The sequence below is a fragment of the Aquila chrysaetos genome, chromosome 4 (assembly GCF_900496995.4).
Source record: "Aquila chrysaetos chrysaetos chromosome 4, bAquChr1.4, whole genome shotgun sequence".
NCBI lineage: Eukaryota > Metazoa > Chordata > Aves > Accipitriformes > Accipitridae > Aquila > Aquila chrysaetos.
The window spans coordinates 17717028-17732444 of NC_044007.1; the positions used below are offsets into that span (position 1 = coordinate 17717028).

General features: G+C 33.6%; 1 protein-coding gene across 4 annotated transcripts in view; it reads left to right on the top strand.

The window, feature by feature from the left end:
- The window catches only part of CSMD3 (CUB and Sushi multiple domains 3), a 756594-nt gene that overhangs the window by 369282 nt on the left and 371895 nt on the right, over positions 1-15417 (top strand). For all 4 annotated transcript variants that reach the window (XM_030011520.2, XM_030011521.2, XM_030011522.2 and 1 more), the window contains 2 exons: positions 2218-2321; positions 7703-7815. In XM_030011520.2, coding sequence (XP_029867380.1) covers positions 2218-2321; positions 7703-7815 — 217 coding nt within the window. The remainder of the gene's footprint in view (positions 1-2217; positions 2322-7702; positions 7816-15417) is intronic.

Consider the following 15417-nt stretch of genomic DNA (forward strand, 5'->3'; position numbering starts at 1 on the left):
TGTTCCACAGCATTCCCTGATGAGTCAGGTATTTTTCATGGAGTTCTTTTACTTTTTTATTTGTGAGCATTGTTAAAAAATAATGAAAAAGTCTTACATTTCTCTGGTGAAATGAAGAAAATATTTTGAACCTTAATCATATGAGTAGAGATACGTATTTCTTTTCTGGTCAGCCCTAATTAAAAAAAAAAAAAAAAGTGTCTTGAAACCCTGTAAAGGAACTTCTATTTTCCTTAACCTCTATCCTCTCCTCTCCAATGAAATACATGTAGGATGGGATATTGTTGATTGTACTAAAAAAAAGCTATTTTAGCTTTCTGACACTGCTCATAAAGACAAGTACTTAACTACAAAAAGACAGATGCTTTGTATCAATTTGGTGGTAAACAATTAATATAAAATACCTGAGAGCATATTAATTTATAAAAAAGATTACTGTTGCACTTACTAAGAAATATATGATAATGAGATTAGGTTTATTCTTGTGTTTAGTGGAAAACAGGATTAGGATTTAGGTGGATGAACTGATTATGCAATTTTTCTTAACATCTTGGATTTCTTGTTGTTATGAACATAAATTTAAGTTTTCTCTGCTGGAAGCACTTAAGTATTGATATTATTGCAAAATGTATTTTACTGTTAATAAGTGAAATATACTTTCAACTTGAATTCAATACTAATATTTGCCCAGAAACTCCCATGTTTTATTGTGGAGCCTTTGTCCTGTTCTGATGTAACTGCACATCTAATTGCAGTTAATTTAATTGTGGACCAAAAATGAAGACTCTTTTCTGTTTTCTTTCTTTTTTTTTTAATAGTCAGCCTTAAATCTAGTTATGGAGTGCTGTTTAAATTCTTATGTCTAGGCTTACAAATTTTGTGGCTAGAACAACACAAAATATCCAGAATATTTTTTTTACACTAAGAAGATCAAGAAGATTTATGTATGCTTTTGTCTGCTTTACTCAGACAATTAGAGGAAATCAGCTACTTGCCTATACAATTTTCCATGTCCTCTCCATCTGGACCCTCTTAACTCTGTACTTGACCGTATTCCCTGGAGTATAACACACACATACATGCACATACACACACACACATGTTTGAATATGTGAATATGCCAAACTGGCTGTTCCTCAGTGTACTTATGTTCCCATTTATTCCTGTAAAGAAAAGTGTTTCTCCTCCCTTCAAAACAAATTACAATCCTTGGAACATACATCAGTTTCTCCAACTTGCCTGTACTGGCTTTTGTTCATGGAAACATGTCCTTCTTCAGACAATTACCAGAACCCCAGTGTAACAAAGTAATATGAGCTTTCAAGGACGTGATATTAATCCATCAGAATGGCATCCACAGCTTTAAACACAAACACTCTCAGTTCTCAATTATAACAATAATTAAATACTGTTTATTACAGACATGAGTCTTAAAAATGCCTACACATAAGTATTTTGTCATTTTTATCTATATTAAATTTGAGGAACTTCTATAATTTTCATAAACACAGAGTTAACATGATTAATACATGGGTGGAAAAATATGCTTTATTTTCTTTTCTAATAATATGGTTGAATTTTGCGGTAAGTGAAAAATACATTGTATTCTTAAAATGGAGCTGAAATGTTTATCCTTCATCATTAAGTGTGCATACTACAGTTTAAATTACAGGATATAAAAAATCCCTATGCTTCTGATTGATAGTTGCATTTTACTCAGGTTCATGGAATAAGAAAATGACTTTTACCTTTGATCCAGCTTTATCCTACTTGAGCCAGATTATAGATGTCAGGAGTAAATTATGTTCTTCACCTTCACTGCATTTTCTCAGTGAAGTACAATTATTCAGTTGTTATTTGAAGACAGTTGTATTGCATGAAGTCCAATTAGTTATGTTGCCCTTGAGTATATCTTAATCAAAATGTAATGCAATTATCCAGAACTGTATTAAACATGTAACAACTACATAAATAAGTCAAATGATGCTTTGAGGAGGTCAGCAGAGTGATGACACCTTAAAGTTACTGTAATTCATATTTCATGAACCAAACCTGTTGGGTTAATTAAAATAATTTATTGTAAAATTTGCTAAAGTTACATGTAATTATTAATTGAAAAATCTCTTTTACTTACACTGCTGAAAAGCTTATTTACAGACTAATCTCTCAGGTACGTTTCTTTAGTTTTAAAACATATTTACTTATTTTATTTCCTAGGTTATTCAGATAAATTTTGAAGAATTTGATCTGGAGATTGGCTATGACACACTGACAATTGGTGATGGAGGAGAAGTGGGTGATCCTAAAACTGTGCTTCAAGTGTAAGTCTTTTGCATTTACATTTTGTATGCATTAGAGAATATCATTAATGTGTTTTCTAATGACAGTAAATAGTGATTAGAAGCAGGTAAATCTCAACAAAAACTAATCTTACCGGGCTTATAAAACTACTGAAGATGACAGTTTTAAGTACATTGTTATATGTTTACTCTTCTGAAGTCAGAAAGAGATGTGCTAGACATCAGAAAAGCAAAAGATAAACTAAAATCAGAAATTTTAAAAGACATAGTCTGTACATTCATGTGTAGACATGTAAATTTTTAGGGGCTATTGTGCTCCCTTTATAAGTGTGTTCTCAAATTAAAAGTGTATAAGAACATAATTGAGAATAGATAAATGGATGACTTATACATAAACTTTTACTATCTCCTAGCAGGCTTAGTATGACAAAAGATGTACTATAGGATCTTGACCTTTGAGTGCTTATTGACTATTGTAGACAACTCAAACAATGAGCTACTATAGTGAAGAAAATTACTACACAGAAAATCTGAGTATTATATTACCTAAACCACGTATGATTACAAATCAGACAGCACTGAGTATTAAATAAGAATTTTAACATCCATTAGCATTCTTCTAGAATGTGTGAGCCCAGATACATAGATATCTATATACTTAACAGCCATTGATAAACTTCAGAATCTGTATTTCTCAAATGCTTTACTTGTGATAACTGGTCTAATAATAATAACAACAGTCTTAAGAAGACAAATTCAGAATCTTATTACTAAATTTGTAAAATTTTGAAGACAGCAGTATAATCCAGTGATTCTGTTTATTCCCCAGTCATTTGAAAATATGCAAAACACTGTAATTAGGTATTACTTGTAGTCTGTCATTTTACGTAGCTCCAATTCCATTCTGAGTAAATAATGCAGTGTTTTGTAGGAGAAATTAATGCCCTTTAAAATATATTGTATTTTTTTTCATATCTGATTCAATTTTGTGAAAAAAATAACAAAAATATTGTTTATTGCTTAGAAACCATATTTTACCCGTAAGGGATTGTCTGCTATTTAGAAAAGATTTTTGGAAATGGCCAAATAATATTTAGCTGTTATTTTTAGGTAAACTGGCCTCTCAGTAAGTACCTTATGTTATCAGTAGTTCAAATGAGTTACAAATTTAAAACACAGATCAGAACAGAAACAGATGTGATAAATGTTTAGTACAAAATGTATTAAATCAAGCCCCCCCCCCCCAAATAGCAAAATTGGGATTCCTTAGAATGAAATTCCCTGCAGTATATTTAATGGAAATATTTAATACTACTTTTATATATTGTGACTTTCCATTATTTACCATGAGAATGATATCGAGAATTTGTTTGGGTTGAGTACTCTAAACCCAATGTTTACCTTGTTTTCTTTCCTAATTTCATCTCAATAATATTATTAATTGCAAAACTTTGAGCAGAAAATGCATTTGTTTCAGGATTTGCAGATTGTAATCATGAATTTCCCCCTTAGATTTTTTTTTTTTCTTCAGAAGATAGACTATCTGACCTTCTATTTTAAATTGTTTTTGTAATTGTTCTATCCCTTCTTATCAATGAGGAGACCAGGATTTGGCCAGGTATTTCAGGTGCAATTTCTTTAGGATAATGCAAAGTTTCTTCAGTGGATAGTAGATGTGCTAATTTTTACTAATAATAGTTTTGAGAAGTGGGGAAGTACTGTAATTTCTATTTTATAAGCAGTACTAAACCTTCAAAATATATTTCTGATAATGCTGGAATTTAATTTCAGGTATTTGTAGATTCCTAAACTATACTGAATATCCCCTCATGTGGAAAGAGCATTTATTAAGTACCAATTCACCAGGCTTTCTTAACATTTAACTAAAGTATTGTTTTTCATTGGTACCTGAATTACAGCAACACATTGAGGCACAGTACAATGATATTTAAAATTTTGAGTAATGTAGTAAAGTACTCTGTCCAGGTTTTATTTCATTAAAGATGTTAGTGTTTTGTAAAAGTATGTCTGATGATGAGACTTTCATTGGGAAGAAATGATGAAATTACACAATTAAATGTCATGAGTATAAAGGAATTCCGAATAATTTTCATTAATAAAAGGGTTAATTAGAACTGTCAAGTGTTAACACATGATAAGAGAATCTGTTCTGTAAATAACTAGGTAAATAATTTTAAAGAATTATTACTATGGAGATCCTGGAAAAGCAAAAAATCCCCCAATTAATTTGCGGGGTTATACAAATAACATTGTATAATCAGCCACACATATATTATTTTTGTTTACCAGTGGAATGATTGCTAATTATTCTGTGATCAGAAGTATCAATGTCAAACTTATTAGGATTAAAATGTATAAAAAAATTACATGGAAGATGGAATGTAATTGAGTACTGTAAAAAAATGTGTAAATCTTTTCTCCTGTGAGCCATGCAGACTTCATCTGAGATATGATGCATAGCAAATAAATCAACTATTGTATGATTTAATTTTTGGATTTAAAATTTTTGATAATTATCTTTCCTCCAGCAAATTGCTGAAGAACATTGGTTTGAATATGTCTGGTTTACGTGTAAATGATGTGAGAACATTTATCTTCCAATTTATCAAAGTTAATCAGGAAACCTATCCAAGTGTTTAATCTACTAGTTTTACTGGGCACTGCTAGATAGGAAGGTTCAGAACCAAAACCTGAATTTAAGAGGCATTTAGGTAGAATTATGCTTCCTAAATTGAGAATTGCAGTCCTGATAATTCCTACTCTGCTGGTGCTAATCACAGCTAAACTCCAAAGCCATTTCAGTACTTGCCATTAAGTCTCTCTGGGCGCTGACAATTCTGTGCCTATATACATGCACCCAGCAACATGACAGGCTGTTCTAGCCTAGTGGCCCTAGCACCTAAGTGAGCTTAAATCTGAATGGAATAAATTTTTTGTGTGTTTGACAAGATGACTAATATGAAGGCATTCTTAGTGCATTCCTATGGAACTAAGATCTTTGCAAGGTGGAGCAGTGTTAAGTTTTATTACCAAGGGATAGAGCGGAAGGAAGAAAAGAAATGGTGGGTCCTCCTTCATACATCAGTCACAGCACTTTTTCAGGATGTTTGGAAGTCTGCTTTCAGCAGCTTGGTTTGACAGTTGCTGCAGGTGACTCTTTATGTAATAAGCATCTGGGCACTGGTTCCTGTAACATGCACTTGGAAAATCGAGTGCACAAGGCATGAAACTCATTCTTAAGCTTTTAGTGTTCTTGCTGTGTTGGGTGTACATGTATCTAATCTCCCACATTACAGATCGTCTTCAGCAGACAGAAAGGGGAGTGTTGCGATCTTCTGAGTATCCTCTAACCTAGCCTTCAGTGTACTCTCTCAGGGGGAATGTATGTCACTAGTATGTGGGAGGGGTAGTTCTTCAGTCCTAGAGGAAGAGGTGGAAAACACCCTGCTGCGTGTCATACTGTTAAGCTATTTAATAAAAAGGGAGGAATCATAATTGTATGTTTCAATTTCTACTGTTGACAGTGTTCACTGCTCAGCTTTTGAAAGGGAAGGTGTAAGAACCTACTTCCAGGAGGGGAATCTAGGTAATGAGTCCAAGGTAGAGGAAGTTGCATAAAACCCAGGAGGAAAGAAAGGATAATACATAACTACAGAATTTCATTATTATCTTAAACAGCTTCCTTCACCTAATGTTGTTTTTTCTGGATCTTATTGCTCTGTGGCCCCAGAGTCTTCCCAAATATTGTACAGGGATCCCTAAGCACTTAAAAAAGAGCAACAAGTGATTTCTGTGTTCTGTTGATTGATTCTTAATTTCAAAAATGCATTTTCAAATGGTATTTTTTTCCCCATGAACTATTTAATTGAAAAAATATTGTTTATGAAAACTGTATGCATTTAAAAAATATATTTATAATTGACTTTAGAACATAGAAACAATAAAAATTTTGATGGCTGTTTATCATAGGAATTATTCTCCCTGACACAACAAAGAGATTAATATTCCCGATGGCCTTAATATTCCCAAAATGTACTGTCAGTCACCAGTGACAGTTACAAAACTCTGTTAGCCATTACATCAGTGTTGTTTCTGAGGAACATCCTGTTAATCTATTAATTTGGCAAAGACTGAACACACTGAAAACACTTTCCCTTAGTGCAGGAGTGAGCAGTTAGTACATTATTTTGGCCAGTCATTTACTTGTTCGATTCTGGCAAGAGTCTTTGTAGTAGCTCCATCTGTGAACACAGATGTGGGAAATAGTCATGAATTTCTCCCACAGCAGAGTATTTCATACAGAAACAAGCGAAAAAAGACCAGAGGGGAGAACTAAAATTAACTGCAAAATACATTTAAAATAGTCCATTTGAAGTTTCAGCTAGCTTTAAAGAACAGTTAGAACTGCAAAAACCAAACTAACAGTTTTCAGTCTTACACAGTCTTGTACCTGTGATCCATTTTACAAGAATGGAAAATGTTTTGGTACTTTCCACCATTATGTTTTAGCTGATAAACTCTTAACCAAATTTGAGACAAAGTTTTGGGAAAAAAATGCAATATAATATAAAACTACAGCTTTCACAACATTTCCTTTTTGCTATCACAGTACTTCATTCATCAAACAGAATGAACATTTAGGATTGCACTGACTTGCAAATTTTTGCAAACAATATGAAAAGTGAAAGAAAAGAAAAAAATAAATACCAATATTAGTTCTTTCTAATTAATCAACATCCTGTAACATTAGGAGGTTTTAAAGTTGTGAGGTGGTATTTTTGTTAATGAAGGAATGAACATCACCTGAGTCTGTCAGGCATGTTCTTCCATTGTGGTAGAGGGGATGAGGGGAGGTGAGAGAGTGCAGGGAACATGTGGACCTTCATAATAGTACTGCTATTTAAGAATAACAACTTTCTCTTAAATATGCAATGCATGTATTCCAAAGTGGGTAATTGTATACCAGAGAAATACTTATTTTGAAGAATAAATGTAGTGCCTCATTATGGGCTTCTAGTGCCATTTCATAGGCCTGCATATATCTGAGTCATGCACACAGGAGTGCCAGATAAGGTTCAGGATTGCGGCAGATGTATGTCTTTCTGGACCAGCAACTGAAAGTGATATGAAATATTTCAGTACAACACAAGCAGTAGTTTTTTGTGTTTATAGACCGCTATCAAATCTGCAGGCATTGGAACCTTGAGACCTGTATTGGTTAACCAGCCAATAGATAACTAATTTGGTTTGAGCCAAATATAATTAATTTAAAAACAAAAAACATTAAAAAAATGCTTAATAGTTATTTAGATCCCTTACAAAAAAGAAAAAAAAAAATCTAGTTACTTAATGTCTTTACAGATTTTTTTTTCTATCTATAGGTTAACTGGGAGCTTTGTACCAGACTTAATTGTGAGCATGAGCAATCAGATGTGGTTGCACCTTCAAACGGATGAAAGCGTGGGCTCAATTGGTTTCAAGGTTAACTACAAAGGTAACAGTACATTACTGGAAACGAATTTAATGGTGTATGAAAAATTAAGCCAATATTATGAAATGTTTTTCTTTTATATTAGGGGATGCATTCTATTTCCAGTTCTGTCATTTTTCAAAACAAGAAAATGCAAGCTGAGTTGAAAAAAATACAAAAAATAAATTTGATCTCTTTAAAGGTCTTATGTCACATGAAACTGCATGCTTTTTATTTGGTGTGTTCCTACAGCAGTTGATTTTTGGGATATAGTTTTACATTTATCTTCTGTTATTTCATGTTGAAAAATATTAAAGCGAAATAATTCTGTGATTATTTAAAGCTGAATGCGTAAAGGAAATTAATACTTCCTACATTCTTTTGAAAATTAATCATGCCTGCCACAACAGAAAAAAAATGACTGCAAGCAAAGAATTTGAATTACTGATGAGTTTTGGGCCAAAGACAAAGAAAACCTTACCTAATAATGTTGTTCTTTATGGTCTTAAAATGTGAGGGATCTATAATGCATAACATAAAACAGCTGTTCCTGTTTGATGCTTCTGGGAGAACATACAGTTTTCATGTAGCATGAAGAACAGAATCAACCAAAAACTTAAGCATAACATATATATATATATACACATGCACTTCTGTATTATTACAGAATTAGTTATATTTATTATTTTTGTATTATATTTAACACAGCTGCATGTATTTCTTGCAACAAATTTTTAAATTGCATGGTTCCTGCCTACCACCAAAACCAGATAATGAAAAGTATGATTATTCATCAAAAGAGGAGAAAGGAAAGGAAAGGAAGGAGTTAAACCAACAACCATGTGTATTAGAAATGAAGCTGATGTTGTTGAGGATGGGCAGATGGAGTGAATAAGCATATTGGGAGTAAACCTGCACAATGTGACTTGTTTTTTTCTATCCATAACTTTCCTTTGTCTGTTCATTTATATTAAGTTCTATAGTGGTATGGCATGAGTCTGCTTAGGCACTCTTGATATTCAAATCTAGTAGACTAAGATAGAAAGCTCTTACTACTTTGCTTTATGGCAGTTATAAAGACCCAGGATTTCCACATTCAGCTGTTGAAAGGGGCAACAGAAATGATTAGTATAAAGAAGTTTAAGAATTTGTTAATACATCAAAGCTTGAACCATAGCTGAATGGAAAAGGAAGATTTTTAGATCTGGACTTGAAATAATTTGCACAGCTCAAGTAGTTGTTTCCTTTATTTACATGATTCTTTTCTAGTAAAATTAATTTTACTTGCAACAATTTCAGTTTGCAGAAGGCAGAGGATTATTGTCTAGTGTCTTACAATGTACTACTATGTCTTGTTTTATTCATGAGTTACATTTATTCTTAGAAGCTATAGTTCTGCAAGAATAAAATTAATTGAATATGAATAAGTAGAAGGGGACAGAAAGGGTGAACATTCACAATCTCATCTCCATATAATCAACTTTGTGATTGCACACCTAGATATTGAGTCTGTATTTCTCTCTTGCCCTACACTGGTACTTTACACTAGCTCACTAAATAGCATTTGAATGCATCAAGCATTCAATGGATAGGCACTGTGTGGCGGGTTTTTTTGGTTTATTTTGGTTTATTCCCCCCAATCTGTAGTATGGGATAATTTTTTATATCAGTTGCCTTTGCTTTGATCCCTGAGATGTTGTATGCATTAGAGATGCCAGAAACCAGGCAATGTTCTCTTAAATAAAATGGGAATGGGAGGGGCAGAGGCAGGTTTGGGGATTGGGTTTTTTTTTGTTAGTTTTTCTTTGTGTTTAAGTCCTTTCTGTAGGCTCTGAAAAGAGACTTCTAAATGGGTAGTATTTTGGGTAAGCAGCTGTTTTCCAATTAAAGTTTTGGAACTTATGAATTGGAAGTTGAGAGAAAGTCCAATGAGGTAAACTGAGTAATTGAGTTAGAATAGTGCATTCAGGGCTATGACATATCACTGACTTCTTTACTAGAATCAAAAAATTGCAAAGACTTTTCTCTCAAAAATGTTCAGAATTACTTAAGAGAATTGTGCTTTCTGGGATTCAGGGTCAAAGGACATTTTAGTTTAAGTGACTACATGAATTATTAAGAAAGTATGCCCAATTTGCCTGTATATCTCTTTAATGGACTAGATCAAATTCTATTACTATAAATTGTCCCCTTCCACCTCACAATTCCCACTATCCACTTAGACACCTAACTAGGGCTGATACTGTATCTATTTATATGTATTATATATTTAGGTCTTGTAAGTTTCTGCTTACATAAAAGGTACAACTACATTAGCATTTTAGATTGGATCCAGCAGTCTGATTTTTGAACTGAATCTTCTTCTGATCATTCCCACTCCCCTTGCTTTATTTTTTATTGCGGAGTAATCTTGAAAGGCACAGATTACATTCCTTCGAGGTAATTCATAAGATGCACTTGAATAGCACCAGGAATAGCATTCCTCATGTGCTCCAGCTCCTAATGGGCATTTATCAGGCCCTGATAAAGCTTGTCCAAAGTAAAACCACTAAACCACAATGAAATTCTTACAGCTAGTATGGATACTGTATGTTCTATTGTTTCACTTTACAGACTTGCTTATGTCAGAGTTAATTACTTGATAATGTACTCGATAACAGTACTTGCTAATAGCTAAAATAATTTCCCACTACAATGTTTTGATGCCTAAATATCTGCTTCTGTATATCCTGAGACTCAACTAACCACAGAGGTAGTGGAGATGTATGTGCCTCATCCCATCAAAATTCATAAAGACATTCTTCAATCTAGTTGACATTTAGGTCTGAGTCTGGCAGGCATTTTCAAGAATATAGATTGTTCCAAGCCCTACATGGAAGATGACAGGAGGAACAGAAGGTTGTGGGATGTCATTACCCAGTGCCCTTTACCCATTGTCCTCCAAAATGGTATGTTTGCTCAGGGTGTGAGATAGAAGGTCATATCCTTTCTGACTGGGATAGAATTGAATATGCCGTATCATTTGTAATGATAGAAATAGACAAATGAATTTTTAAATACCTCTGCATTAGTAGGCTTTCAGCTGAAGAATTTTAAATTTATGTTTATGACAGGAACTAAGTTTGTTATCTTTATCTGCCATTTGAGAGAATCTAGTAAGTCTTTGTGAAATAATATAAATCTTTGTCTTCTTCTAGATTAAGGTGTTGCATATGGAGTTATTTTATGGTTTTAATAACTACATCCCGTTATAATTATTTAAATATAAAATAGAGGTATAAACATCAGAGACAGTATTTTAAAGTAAATAAGTTTTTGTTGTTGTTTTGAAATTCCTTTTCCAGTATCCCATAAAATAATACTACTTAGGAAGGTAGAATAGTAAATATCCAGAATGGGCAGGATAGAAATGCAAGTACTGCCTCATTAGAGATGTATTTTACCTGTTATCTCACTGTTGTGCAAGCTGTTTTCTTTTCATGCTCCAAACATATGTGTAGATTTTTTTCATGTGAAAACATGGAATATTTACCAATCTGAAATTTTAAGTGCATTATTTCCAAGTCATAATTTTGGGGGGATTATTTGAAAACCATAGCCCTTTTAGATATGAGATCAGACTGTGGTGCTCATACAATTACCAAATAGAACAAATAAATAATGGATTCTTTTTAGGCTTCCCGCATCAGTGCTATGAAAGGAAACTACAAAATAATAGTTATTAATGATGACAAATTACATGAATACTTTGCATCATACAATATTTCAGGAAATGGTGCCGTATTGTCACAGTAGCACTTCTATTCCCAAAGCCATGGTGAAGAGGAAGGAAGTGTCTATCTAAACAACAGTGGAGAAACAATCTCCAACATATTTAAACACTGGAACTGAATGGTTTTCATCTATAATTGAGGAAAAAAAAAAGGTGTACAAAATACAAGAGAAACTGATAAAACTGTGGCATAGCCTTCAAAGAAGAGAAACCCATTTTTTAAGATAATAAGATTTTGCAGAATTGTGACTTTATTTCATTTTGTAAAAACTGATTGAGAATCTAGCAATGGAATATTATAGTTCTTGGAAAAATTATACATGAGAACTCTAACTGCAATAGCTTTCATATGCAATAGCTTCCTTTTGTAACTTTGGACATATGTGAAAGAATAAATTAAATAAAAAATACGCCTTTTCAAAAATACACTTTTTCAAAATAAACTTTTTATCACAGAATTTGTAGGATTAAAAATAAAGTAAATAATCATGGTGTAAAATCATAGGAAAAATTATTTTAAGGAATGAAGTCAGTAATGTAAACACATAGTACAAAACCATCCTCTATTAGCATGCTGAATTTCTGTTTAGGTCAGATTTGAGTCCTCTGAAACAGGAAATTATCCTCAGGGCAGTCTAGTTCTGTCGGGTCCCCATACTGCACCCTCTGTTTCTGAGCAGTGGCCAGGTCTGAGGCATTTTTTTCTCTTGGTGTGTATCTTTTATTTCTCTCCACATAACCAGCTACACATTAATAGAACTTCTTAAATCAGGACATTCTCCTGATAGCTCTGCCTCCTATCAGGAAAAAATATGTGTGATTTTGTTGTTAACTATAATAATACATCAGACATACTCTAATTTTAATTGCGTAAGAAAATAAGGCTGAAGAAGGTTACTTTGACTGGAGTGTAATGATAAGTTTCAGAGGAGGCTTGTCTAAGATGCCAAGCTAGATAGGAGTGTAGGTAAAAAGTGAATTTGAAGGAAAGTAGATTTGCTTATTCAATTTTCTACATTGATGATCTAATTTTAGGGTATGGGATTTATACTCTGACACCCAGTATTTCAAAAGATTTCTTTTTGCTTAAAGCATAACTTTCATCTTGGTTCAACCAGTGTGACTTGTGTTTCTGAGTGCTTGGGGTACTCTTGCAGCCTGGGATAGCCTTCTGGAGTTTGTGATCCGCATTTCATCCTATTTTCCTAGCAGTAAGCACTGAGTTGCAGACACAGCTGAGTTTTTTTGTCACAGATGCCACAGAGATGTTTTTCCATGACTAACTGCTCAACAGCACTTGCTTTTCTGTTGGTGACAGAACACTGAATGATCTGAATTAGGTAGATAGTTTAATCCAGTGTTAGTCCTCTCACTATGTCTGGAAACACATATTTCGGAAGTATGTGCAAAGTAAGATACATTTGCCATAATACAGGCTTCAGGAATGTCTCATCTCAACAAGTCGTGAGAGTAGCTTATTTATGAAACATATATCTTCATGTCCATTCTACTAAGAAAATATAGCTTTAGTTCTTGTTGTTCATATTATAGACTAATTTTTAAAAAACTTAAATTACTGAACTGAGTGAGATTGTGGACAGTTTAATTGTGTAAATTTGGGTTTCGCAAGACAGGTGATTTTGTTTGTTTGTTTGTTTGTTAAATACTACCTAATCCTTCTTTTGTGAGGAAGTGGGAAGTGAAGCTTTTGTACTTTCTGCATGTCAAAATCAGGAATTGAATTATCACACTTCTCCTTTCTGAACTGTTCAGCCTATCCATTTCAGTTTGTGTTCTTTTGTGGTATTTTCACTGTTTTGATGATTTCTGTTGCCTTTGTATCCACTCTCCTCTGTGTTTCTCATCATGTGTTTGTTTTGTTTGTGTTTTGTGGTGCAGTAACTAGACAGGATCATGCCAATGATTTATTTAATTGGTTCCTAATACCCTCAATTCTATTCCTTGTGCATTCTAACTTCATTTTGCAGAAAGAATGACAGAGATTCACATTAATGGCAAAAATCCCTGTGCTAAATCAATGCAAATGAACGTAAACCTTGTTAGTCTCATGATTAATACAAATTCTCAAATACAAATACTGCTTTGTATTTATAAAAGAAAAAAAAAACCACTTCTTGTGCAACCCCACTAACCAATAGATAGTTTATGAATACAGCACAACTTTCTCTGTACCTGATTCCATTTCTGCTGCAAGTGTGTTATTGACAAGTTTTGTAATGCAAGCTCATTCCTATTTCAGATCTTTCTTGAACATATTAAGCAAAAGGGCATCCACTACAGAAAGCTGGGGCACCTTCCTTGCTAACTTACTGCCAAGATGAAAATTGGCACTATATTTTACACTCTTTGTTCCTCCTGCTTTGTTGGCCACAACTCACTGCAAGCTTTTTCTGCCCCTACTCTGTCAGTATTATCCAAATGTTTTATTAATCTTTTTATCTAATTCTCAAACAATGGATTTGACATAAAGTATAAGAGTTCCTGTTTGTAATCCCTAGATTATAAGAATATGAGAACAGCTGTACAGAGTCATGATAAAGATCCATTTAACTAAATATCACATAAAGAAAAGAGAGAAAGCAATGATATAGTGACACTTCTTCAGAATGCTTTCCTATGCTCTAACGGTTTGTGGCACAGAGACTTCTTAAATCCAGTCTATTTATAGTAAGTAACTCTTGACAGATTTTTTCATCCATGATTTTGTCTATTTTTCCTCTTAAGCCCATATACACTTTTAGTATTCTGAATATTTCATGGCAAGAACATTCCAATGAAGAAGTATTTCCTTTGTTCACTGTAGTTTTACTAGCTTCGTCTGATGCCTTTTCATTCTTTTTGTAGAAAATAGTGTATTTAATCTACCGTTTTACTGCTTACTCAGTTTTGCAGGACCTTTCTTTATTTATTCACAGGTGGTTGTCCTCATTGCTGCTCTGTGTAAGGTAGTATCATCAGCAAGTTTTGTCATCTCACTGCTTGCCTTGTTTTCCAGCATATCTACAAATATATTGTCAAACAGGTTAGATACTAAAGAAGTCCATTAGTGACTTCTCTCCTCTGGAAGAACTGACCATTTACTTTTACCATCAATTAACTATATTTTAAGCAAACATCCATCAAAAGCCTGTCTTTTTATGACAGAGATCCTAGTCTCTGTAAGAACCTTCCATTTGCACTTCCTCAAATGCCCTTTGGAAGTGCAAATAGTCTACTTAAACTGGATTTCTCTCATCTCTGTGCCTGCTAATCTCTCTGGAAAGCATTGGTAGGCTTGTAATGCAGGACTTTCCTTTAGAAAAGCCGTGCTGTTTTGTGGATTTCTATCCATGTGTCAGCTGAATCTATTCTTGATTATAATTTCTGGTCTTGTTACATCTCAGGTTTACATCTCTGTACTTTTCAGATGCCTCTTGGAACTCTTTCTGAAAGCAGACACTGTATTTGTCCCTCTGACCTACAGTACTATGATCACCTTAAGGAGGAAATCGGACATTCCTTAAGCTTTTCTACCCGCACTTTGAGTTCTATGTCTAAGAAGGCCCAACCCAAGCTTTTTTCCTGTGATCACAGGTCCAAATAATTACCTAGGTTATCTGCCATTGCTTTACAGCACCCACAGAAACAGCTAGGAAAATAAGAAATCTCTGTTCTTCTTTCTGATGGAGTACCTATTTTTTTAGTCAGGTTTTTTGTTTGTTTGGGGGGCGGTTCACAAATGATCATCTGTTGTTGCTAGCAACTAAGTTCTTTCAAAACTTTGATGCATGCTGTCAGGATAGGTTTTGTGTGTTGCCGGGGGGGAGTGGTTTTTTTGTTGGTTTTTTGTTTGG